Source organism: Ptychodera flava, chromosome 7 (assembly GCF_041260155.1).
Source record: "Ptychodera flava strain L36383 chromosome 7, AS_Pfla_20210202, whole genome shotgun sequence".
Taxonomy (NCBI): domain Eukaryota; kingdom Metazoa; phylum Hemichordata; class Enteropneusta; family Ptychoderidae; genus Ptychodera; species Ptychodera flava.
In genome coordinates this window covers 16,304,847-16,331,114 of record NC_091934.1, presented here as the reverse complement: position 1 = coordinate 16,331,114, position 26,268 = coordinate 16,304,847, and the positions used below count along the sequence as shown (strand labels likewise).

At 36.8% G+C, this 26,268-nt stretch overlaps 2 protein-coding genes across 3 annotated transcripts in view; both read left to right on the top strand.

The window, feature by feature from the left end:
* Positions 1-1,306: 1,306 nt before the first annotated feature.
* Positions 1,307-3,522, top strand: LOC139136329 (tripartite motif-containing protein 2-like). Its single transcript, XM_070704052.1, has 2 exons — positions 1,307-2,744; positions 2,936-3,522. The coding sequence occupies exons 1-2, from the start codon at positions 1,307-1,309 to the stop codon at positions 3,520-3,522; spliced, it is 2,025 nt and encodes a 674-aa protein (XP_070560153.1).
* A 2,354-nt stretch (positions 3,523-5,876) lies between these two features.
* Positions 5,877-26,268, top strand: part of LOC139136873 (TELO2-interacting protein 1 homolog) — a 38,721-nt gene continuing 18,329 nt past the window's right edge. The window contains exons 1-14 of one of the 2 annotated variants that reach the window (XM_070704709.1): positions 5,877-6,232; positions 6,910-7,049; positions 8,592-8,667; positions 9,722-9,867; positions 12,145-12,272; positions 13,172-13,521; positions 14,021-14,229; positions 17,563-17,619; positions 19,694-19,819; positions 20,905-21,066; positions 21,518-21,686; positions 23,101-23,302; positions 23,705-23,790; positions 24,030-24,080. In XM_070704709.1, coding sequence (XP_070560810.1) covers positions 6,048-6,232; positions 6,910-7,049; positions 8,592-8,667; positions 9,722-9,867; positions 12,145-12,272; positions 13,172-13,521; positions 14,021-14,229; positions 17,563-17,619; positions 19,694-19,819; positions 20,905-21,066; positions 21,518-21,686; positions 23,101-23,302; positions 23,705-23,790; positions 24,030-24,080 — 2,087 coding nt within the window. In that variant the 5' untranslated portion in view covers positions 5,877-6,047. The remainder of the gene's footprint in view (positions 6,233-6,909; positions 7,050-8,591; positions 8,668-9,721; positions 9,868-12,144; positions 12,273-13,171; positions 13,522-14,020; positions 14,230-17,562; positions 17,620-19,693; positions 19,820-20,904; positions 21,067-21,517; positions 21,687-23,100; positions 23,303-23,704; positions 23,791-24,029; positions 24,081-26,268) is intronic. The other variant, XM_070704710.1, reaches the window with a different exon arrangement.

Below are 26,268 nucleotides of genomic sequence, written 5' to 3'. Positions count from 1 at the left end.
CAATCGTGTTAATTATTGCAACTAACTTTACACCGTCATTTCTTCGCTAACGGAGCATTCGTTTTATACAGGGAGGGGGAGTCGGTGGAAATCAGGGGATTGACTTTTTTCGGGGGGGGTGTCAAATTTTACAATCACTGATTGAAGGGAGGTCAAATTTTTCGAAGGTCTGTATGGAGTTATGAAAAAAATGACTTTGGAATGTCACCGAAATGTTGCTTGATTGTAGTATATGAGGAAACTAAGAATATTTTTTCAATACAAAACTAGCTAAATCTGTGTATTCATAGATGCTTGATTAGACTAGGGCGATAACAAGTCCATGTGTGTGCAAAAAATTTGATTTTGGAATTTCACCGAAATGTTAATTTTCTCAACATTGCAATCGGTCTATGAGGAAACTGTGATTACTGTTTTCCAATACAAAACTAGCTAAATCTGTGTATTTATGTACGCTTGATTATTGATATTAGTGTACTTGATTAGATTAGGGTGGCAAAGTTTATGTGCGTGCAAGAAATTTGATTCTGGAATTTCTCCAAAAATATTGATTCTCTATACATTGTGGTCCGTGAGGAAACTTGCGAAATCCATGCCTTTATAAACGTTTGGACAATTGATATAAATGAGAATATTATGTTTGAAAGAGTAGATCTGAAAAACAAATATGATATTGAAATTTCACCCCAGTAATCATTTGTAAATAGTTCAAAAAGGATTCTTTGAAGGCTTAAAGGTAAAATGAGAAATTATAAGTCAATTAAGATATTATTGATATGGACTGTGACATCTGGGGGGTCGCTGAGTTTTGCGCATGAAAATTGGAGAGGGTCACTCTTTTTCTGATGAATTATTATTATTTTTTTGAGGGGGTCACATTTTATAATTAATGAATGGGGGCGTCAAATTTTAGAAATTTAATTTGGAGGGGGGGCAGTCGCTTTTTACATTTCATTTTTCGCTTAACTGCCATCGACCCCCCCCCCTGTAAAAAACAAATGCTCCCTAAATTACCTATCAGAAATAAAAAGCCCGATGACGTAAATAGGCTTATCACAAGTAGTATTATTTTCTTACATCAGTGCGGCCAACGAAAATGCTTTTTTCAACAGTTCAAATACAGTTTGATCGGTATCTACACACGTCACCACGTACTTTGACCTTTCAACTATTCCTGTGTCCTGGTTTGTCCCAAATATGTTCCCATAAGGCCTGGCTCCAACGAAATTCGTAGAATTTCTTAATAGATCGTGTGAGTTACAGCCTGCAGCCATCCCGAGTAACTGTTGATCACTTACTGAAAAACATGGCGGCTGAGGAAACAAAGTTACTACCAGAAATCGACAAGAGTTTTCTGCTCTGCGGGATCTGTTCCGAGCGATACAAGAATGCCAAAATACTATCGTGTCTGCACAGTTTCTGTGAGCCTTGTCTTGGTAAGCTAGCAGAGACAACTGGCGCCATTGCCTGTCCAGTTTGTCGCAGAGTTCATGAACTCACCGACAATGGCGTCGCAGCAATTCAGGCAAATGTCTTCCTGAATGATTTAATCGAACTATTTTCCAAACAAGAGAATGGCGACAAGTCTAAGAAATGCGATACATGTGAACAAGGCGAGGTGACAAAACACTGCATCGAATGTACCTTTGATATTTGTGATATCTGTGCAAGAGCCCATTCCAAATTTCCGCAATTTAAATCTCACCGGCTGGTATCACTAGAAGAATACAACGCTGCAATGTCCATCGACCCATCTTCGGTTCAACCCCCAATCTACTGCTGTACACATCCAGAGTACCAAGTCGAATTCTACTGTGATACCTGCAACATGGCAATCTGTCTGAAGTGTACTGCATTGGATCATCCTCTGACAAAACACCAGTACCGATGTGTGAAAGACGCGGCAAAGGAATTCACCAAAAACTTATACGTAGTCATTGACAAAGTGAAAGTGAAAGAAACTGAAGCCAACAATAGCAAACTCAAAGTGCAGCAAATATTTGAGTCTCTAGAAAAGTGCTTCCAAAGAGAAGAGGAAAGCTTGAGAAAACACATCCGTCAAACCATTGATGAAATAACGCGTCTGATACAAGAAAACGGCAACAAACTACTGACAGAGTTGAAAGGTGAATACGAAAAACGAAAAGTTAACTTGACTGCACAATTGAAAGAACTAGACATTGCTGAGAATGACCTGACAAGTACTCGTGAATATGTTGAGAAACTGGTGCATTATGGGAACGCTTCACAGCTAATGTCTGCAAAGAGGAGAGTTGATCATCAAACAGACGAATTGCTGAAAGTACAGACACAGGTAGAACAAGAGGAAGACGACTACATGGAGTTTCAACTATGTAACGACTTCTGCAGGAACAAGAGTCTTGGAACAATAAAATTTCTTCAAACAGTGTACAAATTAGAGAACTTGACTCAAGCTTTAAGAGTTGGTGACAGTATCAAGGCTACGGTACGAAATAAGGGTGATTTCCTCCCCGGGAAGGGAGTGTCACAGCGTGTCAAAGTTGAAGCTGAGATGAAGACACCTGACGGTAACACACAGATAGTGGAAGTCAAGGACAATGAGAATGGAACAATGACTTTGAAAACACGTGTAGAGGCAGAGGGGGAACATGAATTGTCAGTGACAGTATGTAAGAAACCAGTAGAAGGATCACCGGTTAACATTAAGGTTATCGCTAAGAAAGGGTTGGTGTGTAAGTTTGGGGAGAAAGGTTCAGGGATCGGTCAGTTTAATGGTTTACAGGGGATAACAATGATGAGAAACGGTGACGTGTTGGTTGCTGAGAATAGCAATCAAAGATTACAAAGTTTTACTGTAAATGGAAGACATCGGAAGATGTTCAAGTTTGCAAATGTCAGCAATTTCAACCCTATGATGCAGCTGTATCAGTGAATGGTAATGTCTTTACTACAGATGATGGAAATAAGCAGGTAATTGTCTGTGATGAGAATGGTGAACTAATCAGGTGTTTTGGAAAGGGTAAGATTCAGTACCCTATTGGTATCGCTATCAATCCTGTCAATGGAAGGGTTTATATTGTAGACTACAGTGCTCACTGTATTCACATTTACGATCAAGACGGCAATCACATCAAATCATTCGGTAGTAATGGAAGTCAGAAGGGTCAGTTTAGGTATCCCTACTTTGTCTGTATTGACAACACCGGCAATGTCTATGTATCAGACTGTCATAACCATAGAATCCAAGTGTTCAATAGTGATGGTCAGTTCCTCTATACATTTGGTCGTTATGGAAGTGGTGATGGTCAGATGCACTATCCCCAGGGAGTTGCTTTGAATAAACACGGCTACGTGTATGTCGCAGATTACCGCAATAGCCGAATCTTGAAATTTGAATCAGTCTGCAAATTCGTTTGTCGTGTGGATGATCATAATGCCTGTGAGAGACTGTGTAATCCTACCGGTCTCTGCGTCACTGATGACGGCAAGGTCATAGTATGTGATAGCGGAAATAATTGCATCAAAGTATTCACACAATAAAATGTGCAAATGTAGGCTTCACCTCGCACGTCATGATGTTGTACATGAGATTATTTATACAGTACACAAAAATGTTGGTTGTATCACCATCTACTGCAGTGAATAAAATTATAGGTGTGTTCAATGTTGTTTATAGTGTTAAGATGTTATTGGGTAATACAATGAAGAACACAAGTATTTTCGTTTTTTATTGATTCACCACTGTCAACAAATAAATAAGCTTAAAGTGCCTTAAGAAGGGACTTTTAGGGAATGTATTCCAAAACTCATGCATGAAAAACAAACCTCAGCGCCATGTTTTGGGACTCGAGATGGTTAAGCTTAGTTGCGATTACAATAAGCGACTTTGCACCGATAATGTACCTCAGTTACGTTATGGAAACCGTATAGATGATTGACACTTAATTATAATTTGAATATTTTAAGAGTGTGTGTAACGTTGTTCTCAAACCTGTTAGCGGTTTAAACTTCTAACCAAGGTATTTCACATTTTCAGTAATAAATCATGCATGGCAGAAGATCAAATCCTATCTTTGCATTATTCAGTCTTTTTGTTCAGGGATAGGTTCGAATTCAAACAAAGCAAATTTCGTCAGCTGGTATGCTCATCGTCATTGTTTTAATTCTATATATCCATTGTACCTGTGGGCAGCTTATTTGAACTTATTTTGAGAGGTAGTATTTTTTTTCGTGGTTTTGGGAGGGAGTACTGTCACAGGGAAGAGTAAGTAAAGAAGGCACACTTTGAATGTTACCATCACGTGAGGTTGGTCTGTTTTAAAACACCCAATAATGTGCGACTGTGTCATTTTGTAGTCGAGCAACCAGGCTGTGTCCGACAATACCTGAGCCATGTTGATGAAACAAATGCAATGTTAAAGTACAATTAAGAAGGGACAATAAAGCAATATTGGACTATTGCTCGCTTGGATCATTATCTAAAATAGTGCCCGCTCGAATAACCGGTAGCATTTGACATTTTGAGGAACACAAATTGATATGATAACAAGAAGGACATTGAGTTTATTCCATGAGGCACATCTGTTACAAAGTCGATGACACTGTGCAAGGTAGGGAGGAAGAATCCGATTCGGAAGTGTTCCACGCAGTTTCCTCTTATTCAATGTCTTAAGTTAGAAAGTCTGTTGAAGGTAACTGTAAAGGCAGTAATATAAAACCAAGTTTACTTTCGAGAGGATTGGTCTTCATGCGAGATATTATGAGATCGCATATCAACAGTTTTATTGTGATTCAGATTGAATTTAGGTATTTACTTTGTCAAACATGATCTCTCCAAGTTAATGATTTGCAGAGCCTAGTTTTGTTCCTTGGATGGAGGCAATGCCAGAGCAAGAGTATGCACTGCAGTCTAGACCTGATTTCTTGTCGTGTAGACTTTTGACCAAAACAATGTTGATAAAACGAAGACGTTGGGTCCTGTCACAGTCCAATTTTCAAGTTGATCCTACGTATTTTTTGATCCCAAATGGGCGCACTTTTGACCAATTGTTATGAAGTAAACATTTTACCACGAAGTTCAGAAATTTGAACCTCTCCCTCACATATTATAGTTTTGTGCTCCAAAGATTGAATTCTGTCAGATTGAATTCTCAATGGTCTGCTTCAACCCACTTCGATTGTATAGGCCTACATATTGAGAAATCGTTGCTTTAACTTTTTTGCTCGGTTTATTGAACTTGTAGGGTCACCTTGATAGGCCTAAACGTTGTCAAACCATAGACCCTTGAGTTTTTCTCGAGGGTCTATGGTCAAACACGATACCACCCCGTACTCGAAGATGAACGCCAGAGTCCCAAACATGGTTTAACAAATGTTTTCAAAAATTCATTGAAGTTTACTTTCACAAAAAATATGCGTACCAAAAAGGCCTGCTTTTGCAACAATTTCTGGTGAAAATAAAATCTACACATGTCGGGGATGGTGTACATAAATTTACAAGTTTACAATTTCGTCAAAAAACTATATGCGTGATGACTCGGCGTGCTGATCAGGAAGCACAGGTGTTTATGGGTTGGGCATTTTGTTTATTTGATCGTCTGTTCGATCTATCATGGATGTAGATCTATCCACAGTCATCCTTATTTTCTGAAATTCCGCTCTGTGCCTACCCGCTTTCGAGAGAACAAGTGACTTTGATCTTTCGATCGCGTACTCGTTGCTCTCCCCTCTACCGCAACTAAAAAACATCAGTTATCATACAACAACGTATTTAGAGGAACGAGTATGCGATCGATCGATCAAGCAGACGTCACACAGCCCACAAACGCCCGTGTCATGAAGTGCGTCCCTGGCCGCGACTGAAGGTCAACGTTTTGAGGTAAGTGTCAATGAACAAACAAGCGACCAAACATGGCTGCGCCCTGTGTTAAACACGCTCACGCTTGCCAGTCCCAATGATGTGATATTTGAAGCCGATCAAACTGAGAAAATGTAGAAAAGAAGGTCAAACACCAAGCTGAAACAGTAAGATATAGCGTGGACAAGTTTGGAGTCTTTCCTCGGCGATGACCCATCAGACGGCTTTCGAAAGGCTGCGTCCACTCTGCGTGGATATTACGAAAACACGATCGATTCGTGCGATCAAAACACTGCAAGAAGAACTTCGGAGCGTTGACGATGCTGAGATTCAGCGATTTCAAGAGTATATAATCTTCCCGCTCACGTATATTTTGAAATTGCAACAACGTCCGTAAGTATGACTTATACTATGTGTAATTATCCCCTTTTACATGTATTAGCGTACAACACAATTATCATAACTGCACTACCAGATTGGTGAATCTCAACCTGTACATGTATATACTATAATGGTAGTTCGGGTACCAAGCGAAATCTATCCTTGTTTTAGGATTTACTTACACAAGTTTCACCGAATTTTTCCTGTTTACATGTAGTGAGCCTATTCACCTATGTAGTGAAAATCAAGAGATCTAAAGGGGTTGTTTTTTGATTTGCGTTCATCAAGTCCCAGAATGTCACTGTGGATGATAACCTCAAAAATATAGCTTTAGCATGAAACTGACTTGGGCCAGGGTGCTTTGGTAAAAATATTGTAGGGTCCAGTTGACTTTGGTGCAGAGTCCAGTTGACTTGGGTCCAGTTGACCGGGGTCCAGATAACGCTGGGTCAGGTTGACCAGTTACCAGTTGTAGTATAGAAACCTTTGAGAAGACAATCAGAACAGTCAGGTTTGAAGGGAATGGATGCTTTGAGATAACAGTCTTTGACTTGAATGTATGGCGTTATATATATGGCTAATACCCTTTGTGTTTGTCAAGTTTCATATAAACTTCACTTGCGAATTTATAGTTTGAGATTGCACATGTAATTATACGTTAAACTGTTATATTTGTTCCCTTTTCCCAGTTCACAAGAAACCTGTGAGGCAGGAATACATTGCATCACTGACGTTATCAATATCACCAAAGTCACAAACTGGGAGATGTTTGCAGATTTATTTACCCAAGTCACTGTTCTTGTCAGTTCACCAGTCAAGTATGGACAAGGTACATATATAAACAGATTTTGTCTGTGTTTCGACTGAAAAATTGAAAAATTGTTTGGACCAAGCCATACCACTGAAAGGATTAACATGAAAGGGGTCTTCTTAACGTAGTATGCACCTTTGAAGTGAAAGACTTTCAATATTTGCTCAAATTTTCCTCAAAGAAACCCTCTATTATTCCGTTACTGAGACTAAGTTTGGTACTACTACTAGAGAAACAAATAATTTCCACCATCCCTGTGTTAAATCTATAGAAAAAAGATGAAATTTTAGATATTTGAAAAACCTATGGTGAAAACTTTTCTTATGCCGAGAGCTTTAAGATAACACCCAGCAAGTGAAAGGTTAGAAAAATATTGAAAAAATGTAAGCGCCTGAATATCTGTCCCTCAGGCACATTTTACCTTCAAGGCCTGTTTCAGGCAACAGATTGGCTTGACAGAAAATTTGCTCGCTAGATTACAATTTCAATTGAAAACAAAAGGCTATGACACCTTCATCATCCAACAACAGACCAGAAGGAACTTGATCCTAGGATCAAGTCCCTGGCCTTTAAGTTAAAGGGTCATTATGTATTTGTATTTGTATAGGCAAATGGAAGCAAAATTCTTTTAAAGTAGGAATGGGCTGATCGAGTTTGTCTCAATCAAATTTAATTTTTTAGGTCTTTTAGGCCAAAAAAAAGAAAGGTTTGTTTCTGGTCATCCCGCGCATCATTTCAAAAGCTGTATGTCATGTCTTTTTGTTTTTGGTTACATACTGTCTCATCAGTACAGCTATCATTGATATCCCTGTTTGCATGTCCAAAATTGCTAAAAAGAAAACTGAAGTAATATGCAGTCAGTAATAAAAGACAATAACTGTTGCATCAATAGTGCCAGACCAGCATTGTTCAGTATAAAAAAAGAAAAAAATAAAAAAATAAAAAAAAGAAAGTCACGTCGGCGCATCACTTTTGCTGAATGTCTAGGACCAGAAACAATTTGTTTTGCCTTACCATGCTTCTCTTTTTTTTGAAAAAAGATAAATTTATTCCAACAAAGTGGCAAATAAAACAATCTACATGACTGTGAATGTCTCAAAATTACAATGCAACTTGTCTGAAAAAAGAAATCAGCCATTTAATAAAAAGATCATCATATAATGCATTCAGGATGCATTCTTCTCCTTCATCTCTTACAAGGCTTGAAAACTTTGATAAAATCCTCATCTTTGTTCATCATCGTATAAGTGAATATAATGTATTCATCCAGAGGAAAGATACATTTTAATTGCGTAACGTAGGATTGAAGGGAAACTTTACTCCCATCAAAAGTAACCGAGTTTTAAATATTCCTAACTGTATTTCAAAAATGCTTCTCTCTACCTCAGGTGTTCTGTGAAAAGCGCCCTCACAGGCAAGGCTTGAAACTAGCTAGAAAACAAGATGTGAATTATAGACATAAATAACTATATAAACTTTTGCCTCATGATACCACTTTGGACATCAATAGTGCAGTATAAACCTGTTTCATGAATTTTGATATCTTTTCTACATCCCCAGTGAATGATTTCTCAGAAGAATTGAAGTTGGCTGTTGTCATGTGTTTACAGTCGTTAGTGAAGCGGTCATCACCAAGGTAAATCTATCCAGCATTGTTTGCAATCCTCTGAATATGTTGGTAGGTTCTGAAAACTGAAGAATGTATAAAAACCCATTACAGCAAAATGTTTGACATTTGTAGTGGTTGATCATATTGTATAATTTGAGTACAGTCACTCACTGTGTTCAAATTGTCTTGGAGATACAAAGTGTCTTTGCCCAACAACAATATGCCATCTGCTATAAGCTGATCACAGACTAATGTTTCTGAGAATTCCTAGTATTACACAATTTACATTAAAAAGGAATATGTCATGGGCTTCACTAATCACAAATACTTGAAAAAAATCCTCAACGGAATTTAATTATCATCATTTACTTCAGAAGTGGAGAATGATAGCAGTGCAAATTAAAAACATTGTTCATGTATGTGAATCTTTTTCAAAAACTTTATAACTCTGTAATTGATTCAGTACTGTGTGAAAGGGTACACTCACAGCACACAATTATGCAGCATGAATCCAAGAGTCCTATCAGTGAATACTTTAAGTGTTAATCTAGGTACTTTTTGAATGTTATATTACACTGCTTATTGTCGTCATGAATATTCATATCAACTGAGGAAAGATTTCCTATGCATGTATAATGAGTTGATGCCCTAAAGGTAGTATGCACCTTGGAGATAGCTATTCTGACTCTCAAACTTTCACAATTCTTTTCTGATCTACCACTTGTGGGGGAGTCATTTTAAAGCTCTGAGTAATAAAACTCAACTTTCATAGTTTTTTAAAGAATCAAAAATTTTATTTTTTTCCTGCAGAGATAACACAGGGATGGGGGTCATTTTGAATTTCAAATATCAGTAGTGGTAAATGTTTTGTAATTTCTTTCTCCAGTTCCGAACTTTGCATGGTGACCCCGAATTTTTATTCCTGATTTGGTAAGAGTGTAAGTGAAAGTGTCGTTGAGGAAAATTTGAACAAACGTTCAAGTCTTTCACTTTCAAGGTGCATACTATCTTGATAGTAAATTCATAGCAAAAAAGATGGAAAAAAAGATGCAAAACCTTACCACGTTCTCCTTTTTTCCAGCGTGATAAGCTGTATTTACAAGGATAACTTCTTGGCACCACTGGGACATTGCATCTCCATTCTACTGTCATTGGCAGAACATGAAAAAATGAGAGAACTTAGGGTCCAGGCCATCCAGTGCCTGCTTATACTGGCTGATGATGAAGGTAGGTAGCTCTGATCTCTAGTTGTGAAGTTACACTGCCTTCAAAAATGCTTTTTCAGCTCAAGTCATTCAAAGTCAACATCAAAATCACAGCACCCCAAAGATCACTGTGACATTGACCACTGTATCATGTGCCATCACTGTAAGGTCAAGTCCATAAAAAAATCTGCATAAAAACTCAAGGTGTCCCAAAGGTTACTGTGACACAGACCACCGTGTTTTGTGCTATCATTATCAGGTCAAGTTCATAAAATCACCATGTTTGTATATGTCTCAGTAAGGCAAGTCAGTAAAGATCATGTCTATGTCTCTTGCAATGGTCAAGTCTGTTTAAATTTCGATTTGAAACATAGCATGCCTGACTACTTTTGACCAACTTGACCTGATAGCAATGGATGGACTTGGCAGGAAAAGGATTAATCTATTATGTGCAGTGGTAGGAGAAATTCAGTCTCACCAGTTTTTGACAATATATACTGTAGTTGCAAGTTGCCAAAGGAAGAGTGATAGGAAATACAAGGATTCAGTGATTTGTTTCAGAAAGTAAAAATATCAAGTATAAATATCAAATTATTGGGGCTCTACCCCTATCAATCATCATTACATGTACGTTTCATTACCAAACATCAATGTGGTAAATACATTTGTCAGAAGACTGTTGTATCTCTGACTGCCTTTCTGAGTTACAAACAGTCCACACAACATACGTTAATCTAAATAATTATTGAAATTAGATGTAGTGTTTTCACGTAACTGGATTTGTCGTTAAATAGTGTTAAGAAATTAGTTTTAGAACAATTTTGGCATATTATTATTAGCATATGTTCATCTGATCCCTTTGCTTTTAAAAGAAATTTACTGAATTAGGAGAAGCTTGCAAAAAATAGCACATTATCTCTAGACTGGCCGATATAACATCTGATCCAGGAGTCTCATTTGGACGTAGAGGGCGCTGTTGAAAGTATCTTCTTTGAGCTGACATCAATGAATTGAAATGAAGTTTAAATATTCATATCAACAAATATTTGTATCGACAAATTAATATTAATACCTTAAATATGTTATATCTGAGAGAACAGCACTGTAGATGTAAACAGTGATAAAATTATATAAGTGCTAAAAGTTATTTTTTTTTCGGTCAAGATGTTTGAAATATAGTTATTACAATATTTATTTGGGTTAGTATGTAGTGAGAATCAGCCAGTATCTTTTCACAAACAACCGTACAACCAAAAGTTATTTCTTGGAAAGGGCCATGGATAAATATCACAATTAAAAGTCACTTGTAGAAGGCCATGGATAGGTATCACAAATAATATTTACTCATTTAGAGGTTGGGATGTGAAGCTCTACTGCAAATACCAAATGCAAATTTGCATCATGGGTGACTGAAACACAGCAAAAACATTGTTTATTTACTCAATTACCATTCAGATTTTGTTTCTCAGTGTCTGTTGTTCAAAAATTAGTGTCACCAGTTTTAACTTAGCCTATTTCAGTGATGTTTTGTGTTCTGGGAAAGCTTAAATTATGATTTCATCATCAGTTTTTGTACGTGTCAATTTTTATGCATGTTAAGTGCAGGGAAGTTTGAGGTCAAACAAATGAATTTTATTAGCCGTATGGCCATATTTCAATTATCTATGATTCCTAAAGTTAACAGTCAGAAGAAAGTGCTATTTAGGATATTGTAGTATGTGATAAGATCAGATGACAGTGGCATACTGTGATGTGTATGAAACTGCTATGTTTTTATTAAGGTAGAAAGTGCCTTGGGGACAGATATTCATGATCATGCTGTCAAATTTACAGTGTTTTTTCTGATCTACATCTTCTTGGGAGGTCATTTTAAAGCTCTTGGAGTATGAACATTTTAACAATTTTAGATTTTGGGAAATTGTAAATGATATTTTACCTCATAGAGTTAACAAAGGGATGGCGGCCATTCTTAATGTCAAATATCGCAAAATATTTGTTAATTTGTCTCGCTAGTTCCAAACTTTGTATGGTAACCCCTGATTTTTATTCTGGATTTGGTAAGACAACAAATTTTGAAGTTTTTCACTATTGAGACATGTACCACCTTAATGAAAAGAGGAAAAAGACCATATTGTGCAGGTACTCTACATGGTGCTGGTAACCATGGCAACAACTAGACACTGGAAAATGGAGAATTCAGACTGAGCACAGTCTATGCATGAAGATTGAATTAGTGAGTGTTGTCTGATTTTGAAAACATTTCTCCATTTAATGTGTAACTTTTTTATCATTTTTTCAGGATATTTAGAAATGGCAGTGACACGAGCTGTTGTCTCGGAAACATTCGCATCATTTCTTCCTGGTATTGCTATGTCTCTGTGCAGAGTAATTACTGGGGATCCAAAGCAGGGACAGAGTGTCATTATTGTAAGTAGCTGTACCAGTATTTGTAGCTGGGTCACTTGAGAGCTTGTACATGATCCATCTACCACCTGTGCATTCCCCTGGCACCAGTTTTTGCTTTGATTTAGGCAATGTGTCCTGTTGGTCGTATCCAGGGAATAACATGCCAAGAACCCATGCATAACAATTTATACTAGCGAACAACGGTTAACGGCAGTGACTTATCTACAAGTTGATCAGTACAAAAACTTGATATAGCAACAAACCTAGAAAGTAAGAGATATACAAATAAAGTAAGAGATAGACAAATCAAAACAGCATGGCACAGGAGACATCTAGACTGAAAGATCCTTCTCTTGAGGGCGCTCTCTACGCTCCCCCTCTTAGAGAGCGCCCTTTGAGCAATGGATCTTCAAGTCTAAGGAGATGTCAAGTTCCTACATTAATACATTAATATCACACAGGATAATGACAAAAGGGACCAGCTTCTTAAAATGGTGTAAAGACTCCTGGAATGTTGCAATATTGATGCAGATTACAGAATAGGAATTCCATCCAATGAAACCCTTTGTAAAAACTTCAACACTGTTAAACACATTTGTGCTCAAAGATGGTATAACTGTATCTTTAGACTGAAAAAGAAACTCAGTCTATCTAGAAAAAGTGTTTTGCAGACGTACAGTAGTACTGTCATGCTATTGAAGAGAGTGTGTTTTAGACAAGTTTACACTACGTTCTATCTCTGTTGAAAGCTTGATAAGCAATCAAGTATCTGTGGAAATATTCTTAAATTTATTCAATTGTTTGTTTGTTGCCCAGAAATTGTTTTCTCAAAGAAGAAACTTCAGTGTGTGAAGAAGAAAGCTTCACTCTCATATCTGACTATGATTAAAGTTTTCTGTTTTGCATCTTCTTCATCATAGAGCGCTCTCAATGCATGGGCTAAAATGGTTGCCATGGTGATGAGTGATCTCAGCTTTGATTGGTCGTCGTTGAGCAACCCGAAAGCATCAGTGCAGCCGAGTCAAGAGAACAACAGTGGACGTTATTTACTGCCTCCTCATAGGGTAGAAAGTGAAAAAGATACCAAACACTCACTTGATCAACATGGGCGAGAACTGCGAGTTGTTAGGAACTCAGACTGGTTGAAAAACACCAGCAAAAAACTGAAAATTCTTGTGGAAAAAATTGTGCCATTACGGAGTAACCCAAGTTGGAAGATTCGACTTGCAATGGTCGATTGTGTGGAAAGGTTGCTATTAGACTGCACAAGGTACAATAGAAATTTGATATTTCATAAAATTTGGCCCTTGCAACCCCAAAAACTGTACACATTAAAATATGAATTTGAGTGATGTTTGCTTACATAAATTTCAATAGCAAAGGCTTGAACTCATATTTACTGGTTCATGTTGGGAGATGTTGTGAACTTAGTCATGGCTTCCATTGAGAATAATTGGACACTATGCTAGGGAGTTACTGGTCAATACATGTATGGATAGTATGTGCCATACCATACACTCACAAGATTTTAATTCCTATGAACTCCCTAGGTCACTTTACAAGAGTGTCAGTGAAGAACACTCAGTCTTTGATGCCAAAGATTCTCTTAGTCTTCAAATAAAATGTCTTTGAAAAAAACACTAGATTTTCTCAATTTCCCAAAATCAACACAAATTAAATTTGGAGATCAAATATTATCGCTTGTACAAAATATTTAAAGATTTTACAAAGTAGGTAGTATAACAAAATGCTAACTTGATGTCTCATAGATCCCTGACAGAGAGTGTTCCCATGATGTTAGAAGTGTTAGTTGGTCTTGTCAATGATGAGTATACAGAGATAGCCACTGCCAGCCAGAAAGCATTGGACAAGTTTTCCTCCGTGCACTTGCAACATGACTCCAAGACAGTCGTTGAAATCTTAGAAGAGAACTTACATTCTTTGATGACGTCACTGCCAAGACTTATGAGGACCACAGGTATGTCAGGGTCATTTTCCTAGATTTTGTGACAAAATGACAATAAATGCCATGCATCTACAGTACATGTACTATCTTACACAGTGATTCCTGTATAAGGAGTGTTGTTCTAAAGTCCCAATAGGGCAGTTTTTATGCACTTTCACTCGCAGGATATCATTCAAATTTTCTCTCTCTGCCTCTAAATTACACCATTTTAGCACTATAACAAGCTATGCCAATGATTTTAAGTCCACCATGTACATGTACCGTTATGCTGACCTATCAACGTGGAAAACATGTAAACTTAAATTCTGACTGCCATTTGAACAGCGCCCCCAATGCTGCACAACAGAACCAACAGACTGCTGATGCAAAATGTCTTCCTTTAAATGCAAAGAATTAATGCAGTATCAGTTAGTGAACATCAAAAGGTCAGGTTGTCATAGTAATCTCTCTGTTGTAACAAGCAGGCACATATGGAACAGTGTTCTCACCAGAAAAAAATTTTGTGGGACATTTTGTCCCGCTGACCAAAAAAAGCGGGACAACGGATGATTTTTGTGAGACAATATATAAATATGTTAAAAAAGTCAAACTGCAAATACGAACCTTATTCTATGCATGGAAAAAATAAAGGACTCAACAACTCATTCAACTTAACAACTTTTTTGTAAACATTCGGTAAACATATCAACTGATATTGAATATCAGTGCCTTTTAATGAAAAGTCTATGGGACTTTCGTTCTTTCCAGTGTGAAAGTCCATTTTGGGGCCCTCTACAATAACAGTAGTTGCTAGAGTGTCCAGCCGTTCAGCTCCCAGTTGATTCCTGTGATTAGTTACGTTTTTTTTTCGCACACTAAACCCCCTTTCACAACCAGCAGAAGGAACAGGCCAAGTCAGCATTTATTTAGATCAAGAAACATATCCCTATGATGTTTGTAAACAATCATCAACTTTTGACGTGAAATTTTGGTCGCCAGCCAAGGCTACAAATTTTGTCAATTGATCGAAGCATGGAAAAAAGACGTCCATGTTCTCACGTATAAGTTCGCCTGGAATAATATACTTATCACATGCGCAAGCCAAGAATCGATAATTTTTTGCATAATAAGAGAACTTTCCTCCAACTATTCCACATTTAAACCTCGGAACTACTTTTGGAATAATATTATCAATCGGCAGTGGGCCAGTTGTCGATCATTTCCAGTCGTGGGTACTAGGTCGCGTGGGCGAGGAACAGAGCAAATGCCTGATAACATCACACAACACGTATCTCCCGCGAAGTTTATACATGATTCCAAACATAGCAAAGACCTAAAAATTATCTCAGACAAAGTTGCGTTATTTTTCGAGAACAAAATTCACTGAATCTCAACGGCGCGGCACGAACACTATAACGTCGTTCCCGTCCAGACCCTGGTTGCCATGCGGAACTCACAGTATAATGCTACCAGCTTCGAGTTCGTTGTTTTCGAAAAATGTTCATGTAATTCCTTAGGGATATACAAGCTTTACATTCTTGTGTTTTCGTAGTTCGGATTATTGTTGTCGTAGCCTATGAAAATATTTATCGTGCCCATGACGCCTCCAGCTTCCGCGAATTCCGTGGATATGTACCGGTATGCATGCAAGGCGAACACGTCCAGTGCGTCAGACTACCACAGTCTCGTGTGGTTCAATACACGACGGCCGCTGTGTGGTATACGTAATGCATCTCTACACATCGGCCATCATGTATCGAATCACAAGTGACTGTGGCTTAAGTACGCCCTCTGACGGGTATTGCCTCAAGATTGCCTCGGTTTCAACCAGGAAGTGTAATTACTCGTGTCAATCATTTACGTCCATGGTGAAAAGTATTGGCTGTATGATACGGCCGGCCGGCCGTACGGCTGGCACCACGAAAGTTTATAATTTCAAAGGCGCGCCACTATTGGCGCGCACGCCCAAGAAATCCGCAACAAAATAGAAAAATACGCGAGAATGTCGCGGAATCGCGGCCTGGTGAGAACGCTGATGGAACGCCGTTGCTGCCTTCTGAGGTTTATTTGCTGTATTTGATGAAATGACATCAATATATGATTTAGTAATGCTTTATATGATTAGGTCGTGTCAATATATGATTAGGTGACGTCACCAAATCATATATTGACACAACCTAATCATATAAAGGCATTACTAAATCATATATTGATATCAACTTATTATATGATAACAACACCTTATGATATAATGATATTACCTTATAATATAAAGGCGTCACCTAATCATATATTGACATGACCTAATCATATAAAGGCATTACTAAATTATATATTGATATCAACTTATTATATAATAACAGCACCTTATGATATATTGATACCACCTTATAATATAAAGGCGTCACCTAATCATATATTGACACAACCTAACCATATAAAGGCATTACTAAATCATACATTGATGTCATTTCATCAAATACAGCAAATAAACCTCAGAAGGCAGCAACGGCGTTCCATAGGCACACATCTTGCAATGAGTTAAAATAAGATGATATATATCATGTGAGTTTGAAACTAAATTCATGAAAATGTGAAAATTAGCAGCCACTGGAACATCAACCCTTTCAACACTATAGTTGAAAGGGTTAGACTAAGTGACAGTTTGTAATGGTGAACTTTGACTTCTGTACAGGGAAGTGGGGTGAAAGGTCAGGGGTTCTTAAAGCTTCCATTGCCTCCATTTATTATTTTAAAGAAACGTTTCTCAACTTCTTTTCTAAAAATTCCACTCTTTCCTAAAAATTCCACACACAAGCCTTGTCAGTTGTACTGAAATGGCCAACAAGGCAATACAAGGGAATGCTTACCTCATTCACAAAGCTTTCATGCCCTCCATTTCCATTATAAAGCAACATGTCTCAGCTACTTAGATTTATGAACAGTGCCAGAGAGAAGACCTAGTTAAATCGCAATGGCAAAGAATGTAATGTGGTAGAATGACATAAGCTGTACCTTGAGGCAAGTTTTTCAGTATTCTGCTTCTGTATATCAACTACCATGTCTAACCCTAATCTGTTCGTCATGCTGAAATTTCGAGTATTCTTTTTTTTCAACACAGCTTGTATGTGTATAGTGATCATTGTTTATTGTTTACAAATGAATTCTAGTCAGGACTTGAATACAATTTTCAACAATAACAATGTAGATTATACTCATAGAGGTTGTGTTGATATGCTAAATACTTGGCATTAAATTACAGTTTAGGGATTCAATGCAGAAAGTGTGCGGAAACCACAAAACAAAAGTTTTGAAAAAAAACCCAAAAGATGCAGCTTATGGCGTTTTCAATTTCATGTTTTACAGGTGATTCTCAAAAGCTTGCCACTCTGAATCTAGTCCATGGCTATTTAAAGTTATTAGGTAGGTAAAACTTTGATAAAATAGGTGACTTTTCATCCTCAACTGTGTGGTTCAGCTCATTCTTTCTACAGGATCCACTTATTGCAGGAGATGCCCGATCTGTTCGGAACTTGTGGTAAAGATATTGCGGAGTCAAAATATTGATTTTAAATGTTTAAAAAGTGTTACAAATGACAATACCACATTACGTAGATGTGATGATGAATCAGAGATTCACACAGAAGTTGGGATAAATTTTGTCAATTTTGTCATGAAAGTATAAATCTCGTTAACCCTTTTCCTACCAAGTTTATATTACACCATCAGGACAGATTGTTAAAACTAGTGAAGCACAATGTGTCCTACTTGGTGCATTTTAACACAAGATTAATCATTTGAAGGCTGCTGAAATCACAGATACTGTAAACATGATTTTTATGGACTAAAGCTGTTGGAACACACAAAGCCAAATTGATGTACGGATTTGGCTCAATACTGCTTTTCACTGAGTTGGCTGATGGGAAAGTGATACTGTCTGGCAGGGAGGGAAAGGGTTAAGCTCTTTCAGAACAGCATGTCTCACTATATTTAATGACAGATTCTACATAAAATATAATTTCGTTCGAGAATTTAGTATTGGAAAGCCGTTGTTAGTATGATATCAGAGTCCGCGTACCTACCTCTTACAATAGCTGTATTTTACTTCCCTGCCAAATATAGATTTTCAAGTACCAGATATTTAAGTAGTGTGGCATTGCCATGTCATTCTCAACTTTGAAAACCAAAAGAAGTTGACACACTGACAGATTATAGTATGTGTACACATAAGTGAGCTTTATGAGTGTTTGCGCTCTATAGTTTCATCCACTTTTTACGAATGGAGGAAAAGCTAAATGTCACTCTTACATGAACTTGACCACTCGTTGATGATAAATATAGAGCTCAGCAAGCTGACTAAGAACCAAATATAGCTGAAATATAGCTGAAATCATTGGAGTGACACGTCAAGGTCTGTGTTGATTCAATCATGAAAATGTCATTTTATCAGAGAGCAGTCTTATCTTTTCATGGTGATGATTTCTGTCACCCTTCTGCGTAAGTGGCACTTGTTGTCTTCTTGAAGCATTGCCAATGGTACTGTAGGTCACTGAAAATCAGGCCAGGTCATTAAGGTAGAAATGCACCTCAGGGACAGATTATCAAACTCTCAAACTTTTACAGTATTCTTTGGCCTACCACATGTGGGTGGGGGGCTCATTTTGAATTTTGTACAATGAAGAAAGCTTTCACTGTCTTAGTTTTCAGTGTGGCAGTTAGGAATTTTGTTTTCCCCATATAGATGACAGAGGGAGGGTAGCCATTTTGAATACAAAATATTGGTACATACATGTATTGGGTAATTTGTTTCTCCAGCACCAAAATTTGCATGGTGAGCCGCAAGTTTTATTTATGATTTTGAAAGAGAGTGGTTGAAAGTTTGAGCAAAAATTTAAGTCTTTCATTTTCAAGATGTGAACTACCTTAATAGTGCATGTCCTCTACTCTTTGTACATGTATGCCCACAGATGTACATAGATGAACATGACATTTCACACCGTTAATAGGTTTTGTATATTAAATTTATTCCATCCCTGTATTGCCATGACTGAAGAAAGTTCAAGCCATACTTTGACTCCTAAATGTAGAATTTGATACTCCTCTTTAAATTAAAGAAGATGATATGTGTATGTAATGGTGTATGTATGTGTATGTATGTGTATGTATGTATGTATGTGTGTGTATGTGTGTGTATGTATGGCTCTGATTCATAGTTTATGGTCTATCATGGTGTATCATGGTGATTTATAGTTTATGGTCTATCATGGTCTATCATGGTGACTCATAGTTTATGGTCTATCATGGTCATTATAGTTTATGGTATGTATGTGTATGTAATGGGGCCATTTTGTCGATATAGAAATTCTATATGTTGAGATTTTTTCCTCCAGTCATCATGAACAATTTGATATTTCCAATTTTAAATAGGGAATATCTGATGTTTGTTCTTTTAGCACCAAAATGACAATGTAACATTTTTTGTGTTTTATTTTCACAGGAAATAAACTGAACACAATGCTGCATTCAGTTTCACATCTGAAGAGACTGTCTGTGGCTCTAATTCAAGTGTTGGAACTAGATACCAGCGATGTCAAAATTGTTGAGGAGAAAACTTCTACAACAGGTATATGTACATTAAGTCATGTGGTTTCCTGTAAATGTATGGTTTACTATATGAATGTGTAGTATTAGTGTGGAACAGGTAAAAGCTTGTATGATGCATTTATATAGAGGGAGCTTTGATTCATAGTTTATGGTCTATCATGGTCTATCATGGTGACTCATAGTTTATGGTCTATCATGGTCTATCATGGTGACTCATAGTTTATGGTCTATCATGGTCTATCATGGTCATTATAGTTTATGGTCACTTGTGGAGTGACCATTGATATATGTACCAAGTAAATTTTTGATTAAATGACCATCACAATAGCTGCCCTGCTTGTGATTGATAAAATAGCTGCAGCTTTCATGATATCAACCAGCATGCTTCATAACAATCTACGTACCGGTACGTGCTACATAGTCAGAGGCCATGGCATGTCTATATCTGCTCAAGAGTTATACATGTACGTCCTCTGACTTAGGGCAAGTTGAAAAAAATCAGTGCCATAATTGAAGGCTAAAAATAGAACACCACATTATGGAACCTGTCATTTGTGTGCGTCGTACTTTTATCATATTTTCCACCGTTTTTTGATTTAATTTTTTCCCATTTATTTTTTACCTACCATAAAAAGGTAAAATCACAGTTTCAAATACAGTACATAGGTGTAGCATATACCTAGGTGTTCAACTATATTGAGACACCCCCTTCTACTCATTGTACTGTTTTATGCCAGTGCAGTAACGTGCATGATGTCACTGAAGTTCCCAAGTGACTTCAGGGGAGTTAAACATTTATGAGTGTCTAACAAGCCAATTATGTCAGGGATTATAGCAGTGCCATGATAGTTCACAACCCATTAACTTATGCTCCCCTGCCCTAGCAAAAACATTGTACAAGCTCAGCGATATCATCAGAAAACAATAGTTTTCATCATATGAGAATTTTTTGGTCAGATTAACAAACTGTTGCGTCTTGTAGCTTTGATATTTGCTTATTCATTGGAAAACACATATTCTTTGATTTGTGCCCTTTTCATGGATTGGTATATGACACTATTGAGTCAGATATCCTGCTGATTGTATAGTTTATTCCATTTCCAGGGATTGCTTCACTTGCCAGTGCATCAGTTCCATCTTCTGCAAATTCCACCCCCGGGATCCCTGGACAGTTGTACCTCAGGAGACAGAAGTATTTCAAACACTTCCGGGACGAGAAAATTTATCAAGTCTTGGTGCAAATTTGCAGGTTACTTGGCAGACATGGCAAGTTTGGCGATGAATAACAATCAAAAATACCAGTGAAAGTCTTTTTTATTTTGTTTCATGGGATATCAGTTTTTGAATGTTCTCTTAATTTACTTTTTGTTGGTGCTATTTGCAATGTATAAGTTTATTTTGATATTATATTCATCTCTTTATGAATATAAAAAAATGAAAATGTGCCAAAGACTGTATTTTATGTTGAAAATTGAGTAGAAAAGCATATTTACTTTAATAGTAATGAATTTGTAGCTGGTATGTTGATGCTTATTGTATAATTATAAAATTTATTTTATATTGATTGATGAAAAATGTGTCTGTTTTCTAAAAACAGAGAAACATGTTGGTTTTTAATGAAAAAAAAACCTGCCGAAAGGTCATCTTTTTCTATGACATCCCACATTGCCTCTTGATGCAATAAGTGTGACTTCCTGTAAATCTTGATAATTTCAAGGACACTTACAGTTGCTGATTGACACTTTTATGGACAAGTTCCGCTCATCTGACTGTCAGCGGAAACAAGCCATACTCATCATCAGTGAGATTCTTGAAGGGTTTGCGTCACGAAAGGACTTAAAGACAGAGGAAGATTTTGTGAAAATTGACAAAGAGGCAATTGTAAGGTTAGTGAACCCCCTACTTATCAACTTTCTCCTCCCTCTATAGTTCACACTGCGATTCATCATAATGTTGATCTGTGCATACTGTTTTAATGGGCTGAGAATAAGTTTTGAAGATAAAAGTTTTTCCCATAGCTTCAACCCAGTTGTCGTTACGAATACAGTAAAACACAGATTTTCTGAACATCAATATGTGCATTGCTTATCCTTTGAACTCACTCTGTGTCCTCAGAAAATTTAAAAATGTGGATCATTTTCATCATCTGGCATGGCAAAAATAATCCTGTTTGAATTTCCAGCTTCTGTTTAAATGAATGCATATCTACCATGATGAACTTTTATCACTGAATCGACAAAGGATTATTGTTCACAGGTACTCCATAGTACTGTATGAGCTTTGATCAATGTGTGACACCCAGATAATTGGTCACTTGTATAAGGCCCAGCAGGAAGATCTTTTAGTTTCACATTTAGGAAATTTAACCATTTGAGTGCTTTGTAATTTTTTCCCACCAAAATTTTAGTGCTGCAACATTTTACCAATCTTTATGAATTTTTCTGTATCTGTTTTGATAATTTTGGAGCAAAAGGACATCACATTTAATTGTCTACAATTTTCGATCAAAATTTTGACAAAAATCTGACAAAATTTAAATGGGATGTATTTTGTAAAGGCGACAAAAATTGGTGCTCAAAGGGCTAACGCTTATTAAACATTATAAATTAAGCTTCCTTTTCCATTGGAACATTAAAGTAAACAAAATAAGTAACCATTACCCACCATATTGAAAGCAACATCAGATGAAATTTTCTCAGATTTGCGTATAGATAGCTATGTTAGAATGTTTACCAAGTCACTGCACACGTGTTCTCAGCTTAACCTCAATAGACGTAGACACATCAATCATGGCTATGCAACTAACAATAAGCTGACAAAAATTCCAAAATTTCCAAATTCTTTGAGTCAGTTTTGGAGTTCTGATAATTTCTTTGAGCCAGCCCTACATAAAATATGTGCAATGTGAAATTTCCTGCTCCAAACAGCACTCCAGTACATCAGTGAGATACCATACAAGTATTTGCTCAAAGGGAATTCTATTCAAATCAAGCACTCAAGAATATTTCTTGTTTAGCTTCAGGACTGAAACTTACATAAACTATTAAACATGGTATCTAGGATGCTAAATGTACATAAACGAGAATTTTAATCATATTTTGTCCATGATTTTGTATTACCTGTAGGATCAAAGTGTTTCTAACAAGAAATCTCATTAAAATAATTTATGTACATGCATTTTTGTGCTTACTCTGTTTCTGTTATAAATTTATATTGCTGAGTTAAATATATCAGTTACCTGTTTATTTGAATTTTAAACTCATTATTTTCCTTCCTAATACCTATAATATTTTCTTTCAGATCCCTGCTGTATGAGTACATATCACCACCATACTGGCACCTTGTAACCAGCAACCAATCAGAATTCATATCCTCAAGAAAGAGTGTATCTGATAGGCTAGTCATCTCAGATCAAGAGAAAGACACCCTGACATTGGGTACCTTGAACAGTAACGTCCTTCAGATATGTTTACTGCTGGAAAGCATTGGAACATTTGCAAAGGTGAGATGATGTTGGGATATTGCAAGCTGTACCCCATAAAAAGATAAAATGACATCTTTTTAATAGCAAAATATTTGTTTTGGTGGTCTGAAACTCAAGGTATTTTAGAAATGATATTGACTCAAACTTAGGACTTGACTTGATCCTGTACTGGGTACATTTTGAGTAACTTTTTCACATAAGAAAACTTTCTGGAGACTTATAGTAAATTATTTTTAAAATGATTATCTGTTAATATTTGTCTCATTAGATTCAAGTGATATTTCTATCACATTTGCATATTCAGAGCTTTTTTTGTCATGTAACCCAAATGTCTGACGTGAATATATAAAATGTTAGTTCGCAAGACTCATTTTAGGAATACAGGGGATATCATGTTCATATATGCTTTCAATTGATCAGGTCCTTGGATCCGATTTCAATGTACTACTGATAGAGTCACTTTATCCAGTCATGGAAAAACTTGGAGATGAGACAGCTGTCATCAGGTGAGCAAAAAATCATATTCCAATTGACAGTCAACATAATTAGCCAAGTAACCAATCAAAATTTGTGTTACAGCTACCATCAGTTGAGCAGCCAATCACATTTCATGATAGGCAGCCTTCACAAGTGAGCACCAATAATAATGCATCATTTGAAATGCCTGTTTTGCATTACAGTATTAAACATGCAGGTTATCAACGTCTGTTAATCTCTAACCGTGTTCTGTTTGTCTATATTGCAGTGAGACAGCTTACGGAACCTTGATTGATATCTGCCAAAACTGTTCTTACAAGTAAGTAATTAAAGAAGTCTATAAAGTGTGACAAAGCACTAAACATTTGATAATTTGTTAATATTTTGACACTCTTTTGACACTCTTTTACAATATAAAACATTTACAAAATATAGAAAAAAATGATAATATGAAAACAATTTCTGCAAGAAAGTAAGTTTTGTTCCATAACTGTGTAACAGCTTAAACTTTGATATTTTTTTGACCTATGTGCACAATGTCACGTACAGTAGTCGTATGAAATTTACATTTAGACAAATGCAAGACACATTCAAAGACCTTGTGTTTTTAGCTGTGATTCTATTGCAGTTACTTTTTATTTCTGAAATATATGGAGATCAAACTGTTAAGGCAATTCCTTTCCCATTTGAATAATGTGTTAAAATTGAGGGGAAATATTTTACACAGTGTTAATACTGTTTTCAGCTAGACTGTCAATTATAACACCTGTTACTTCAGCAACTATACCTTGGTATTTAAGTAACTATTGGTTTAGTTTCAATGATTATTCAAGAAACCACAGTGAGGATGGAGTTTACTGACTTTGAGGGGTTAAAGCAGCCATCGCTGATCTCCCTTCTACTGCAGCCCATGCTATTGAAATCTGTAGGGTTTAACCATATTATGTCTCACAAAGGAATGAAATACAGTTTTTCATGTGTGCCACCAGTACACAATGGTACCCAAATGACGTCACTTCAGTTTATATACATACTTCAAACTCAATCAGATCTTTCACCCACTGAGAATGAGTTTACATTCAACAGGTCTAGAGGATTAACCTGTATGAATAAATGAAAAAAAAAAGATCATTCTGTATAGTTCTGTGTATAGTTCATTGCGTTATTTGTAACCTGAAAATATGAGCTTGCAAAGGTATGATAAAGAAAGAAAAGTTCACCATTCAACATGGAATCATTCAACATGGAATCATGGAATCATCTTCTTTTAAGGCAGTGTGAAATTTATATTCAGAAACAGATCAAACTCTGGACAGAGAAATAATTGAACAACTTGAAGATCTCTTTGGTGAAAAGATCACTCACAGGTTCAATCCTTCCTTGTTCCTTAGTAACACTTCCGTTTTAGATTATATTTTCAGGCCTTACTATTCACAGCTAAATGCTTACAGGAGCATTAATCACTGATTTTTTACGTAAATGTATATGCTCATCATAGAGTGGAAAGAAGGTTCATCATTTTCCTCTGTCAAACAAATCATGGAAGAACAGGGATTGGATTGCTCATGAACAGGAATATCACATTTCAATAAAAGCACAGTCAGACATGAATACATGTATGGGTCACACAAGGGACAAAGATAAAGTGACTACTGTGGACGTTGCCTTTACATAGACATATTACTGTTTGGATAGATTACTCAATGAGCAATGTAGCTAGGATTGTAGTGAACAGTGTATTGCCAAGCCTAAGTATTGTAGGTTTACTGAGGAAGGAAGGTGACCATTAAGATAGTAACACCTTCAATATTGAAAGACTTCAACTTTTCCAGAAACTTTCCGTAAGGAAACTTAAAACCAACGGCTTTCAAAATCGAGGATGAAAATGAGGAGTCACCGTTCAATAAACAAATGACCTACTGTTATTTAACAAAACTTGAAATTCAAAATGGTTGCCACCCCTGTGTTAACTCTATGGGGAAAATAGATTTTTTATTTCACAAAGATAAGCTGGTGAAAACTTTTTACTTCATAAGGCATTGTAAAAGTTTTAGAGTCCAATATCTGTCCCCGAGGCACAGTCCTTATGACAGGTTTGGCTGTATCGATTCTTGTCAGACAAAAATTCAAGCCAACTGAAAGCAAATAATATGAGGTTATTACGAAAATACCGCAAAGGATGCACGAGGACATTGGCACAGCGTATCGCCCGACGCGAAGCGGAGGGCGATGCGCGGCACCAATGTCCGAGTGCATCCTTTGCGGTATTTTCGTAATAACCTTATTATTATACATCTTACATTCCTGATTGGGGCATCAAAATGTCGGAGTAGTGACCGTTTTCGTGCAATGTCAACAATTTTTCTTCCGATTTTATCGCGCCAGTGTGGAACGCTACCTCGGATGCGCTTCTGCAAGTTTTGGAGTGTGTGCACTACACATACGTACGTACAGAGCGCGCGCGAGACTTGTTCTGGCACTCGTCCAAGGGGTCCCTTGAAACCGTT

What these genes read in the sequence shown, in the direction of transcription:
- LOC139136329 (XM_070704052.1), top strand. Translation starts at nt 1,307, where the DNA reads ATGGCGGCTGAGGAAACAAAGTTACTACCAGAAATCGACAAGAGTTTT. An exon ending in GGAGAAAGGTTCAGGGATCG is followed by an intron (nt 2,745 to 2,935) that starts GTCAGTTTAATG and finishes TCTTTACTACAG; the next exon opens with ATGATGGAAATAAGCAGGTA.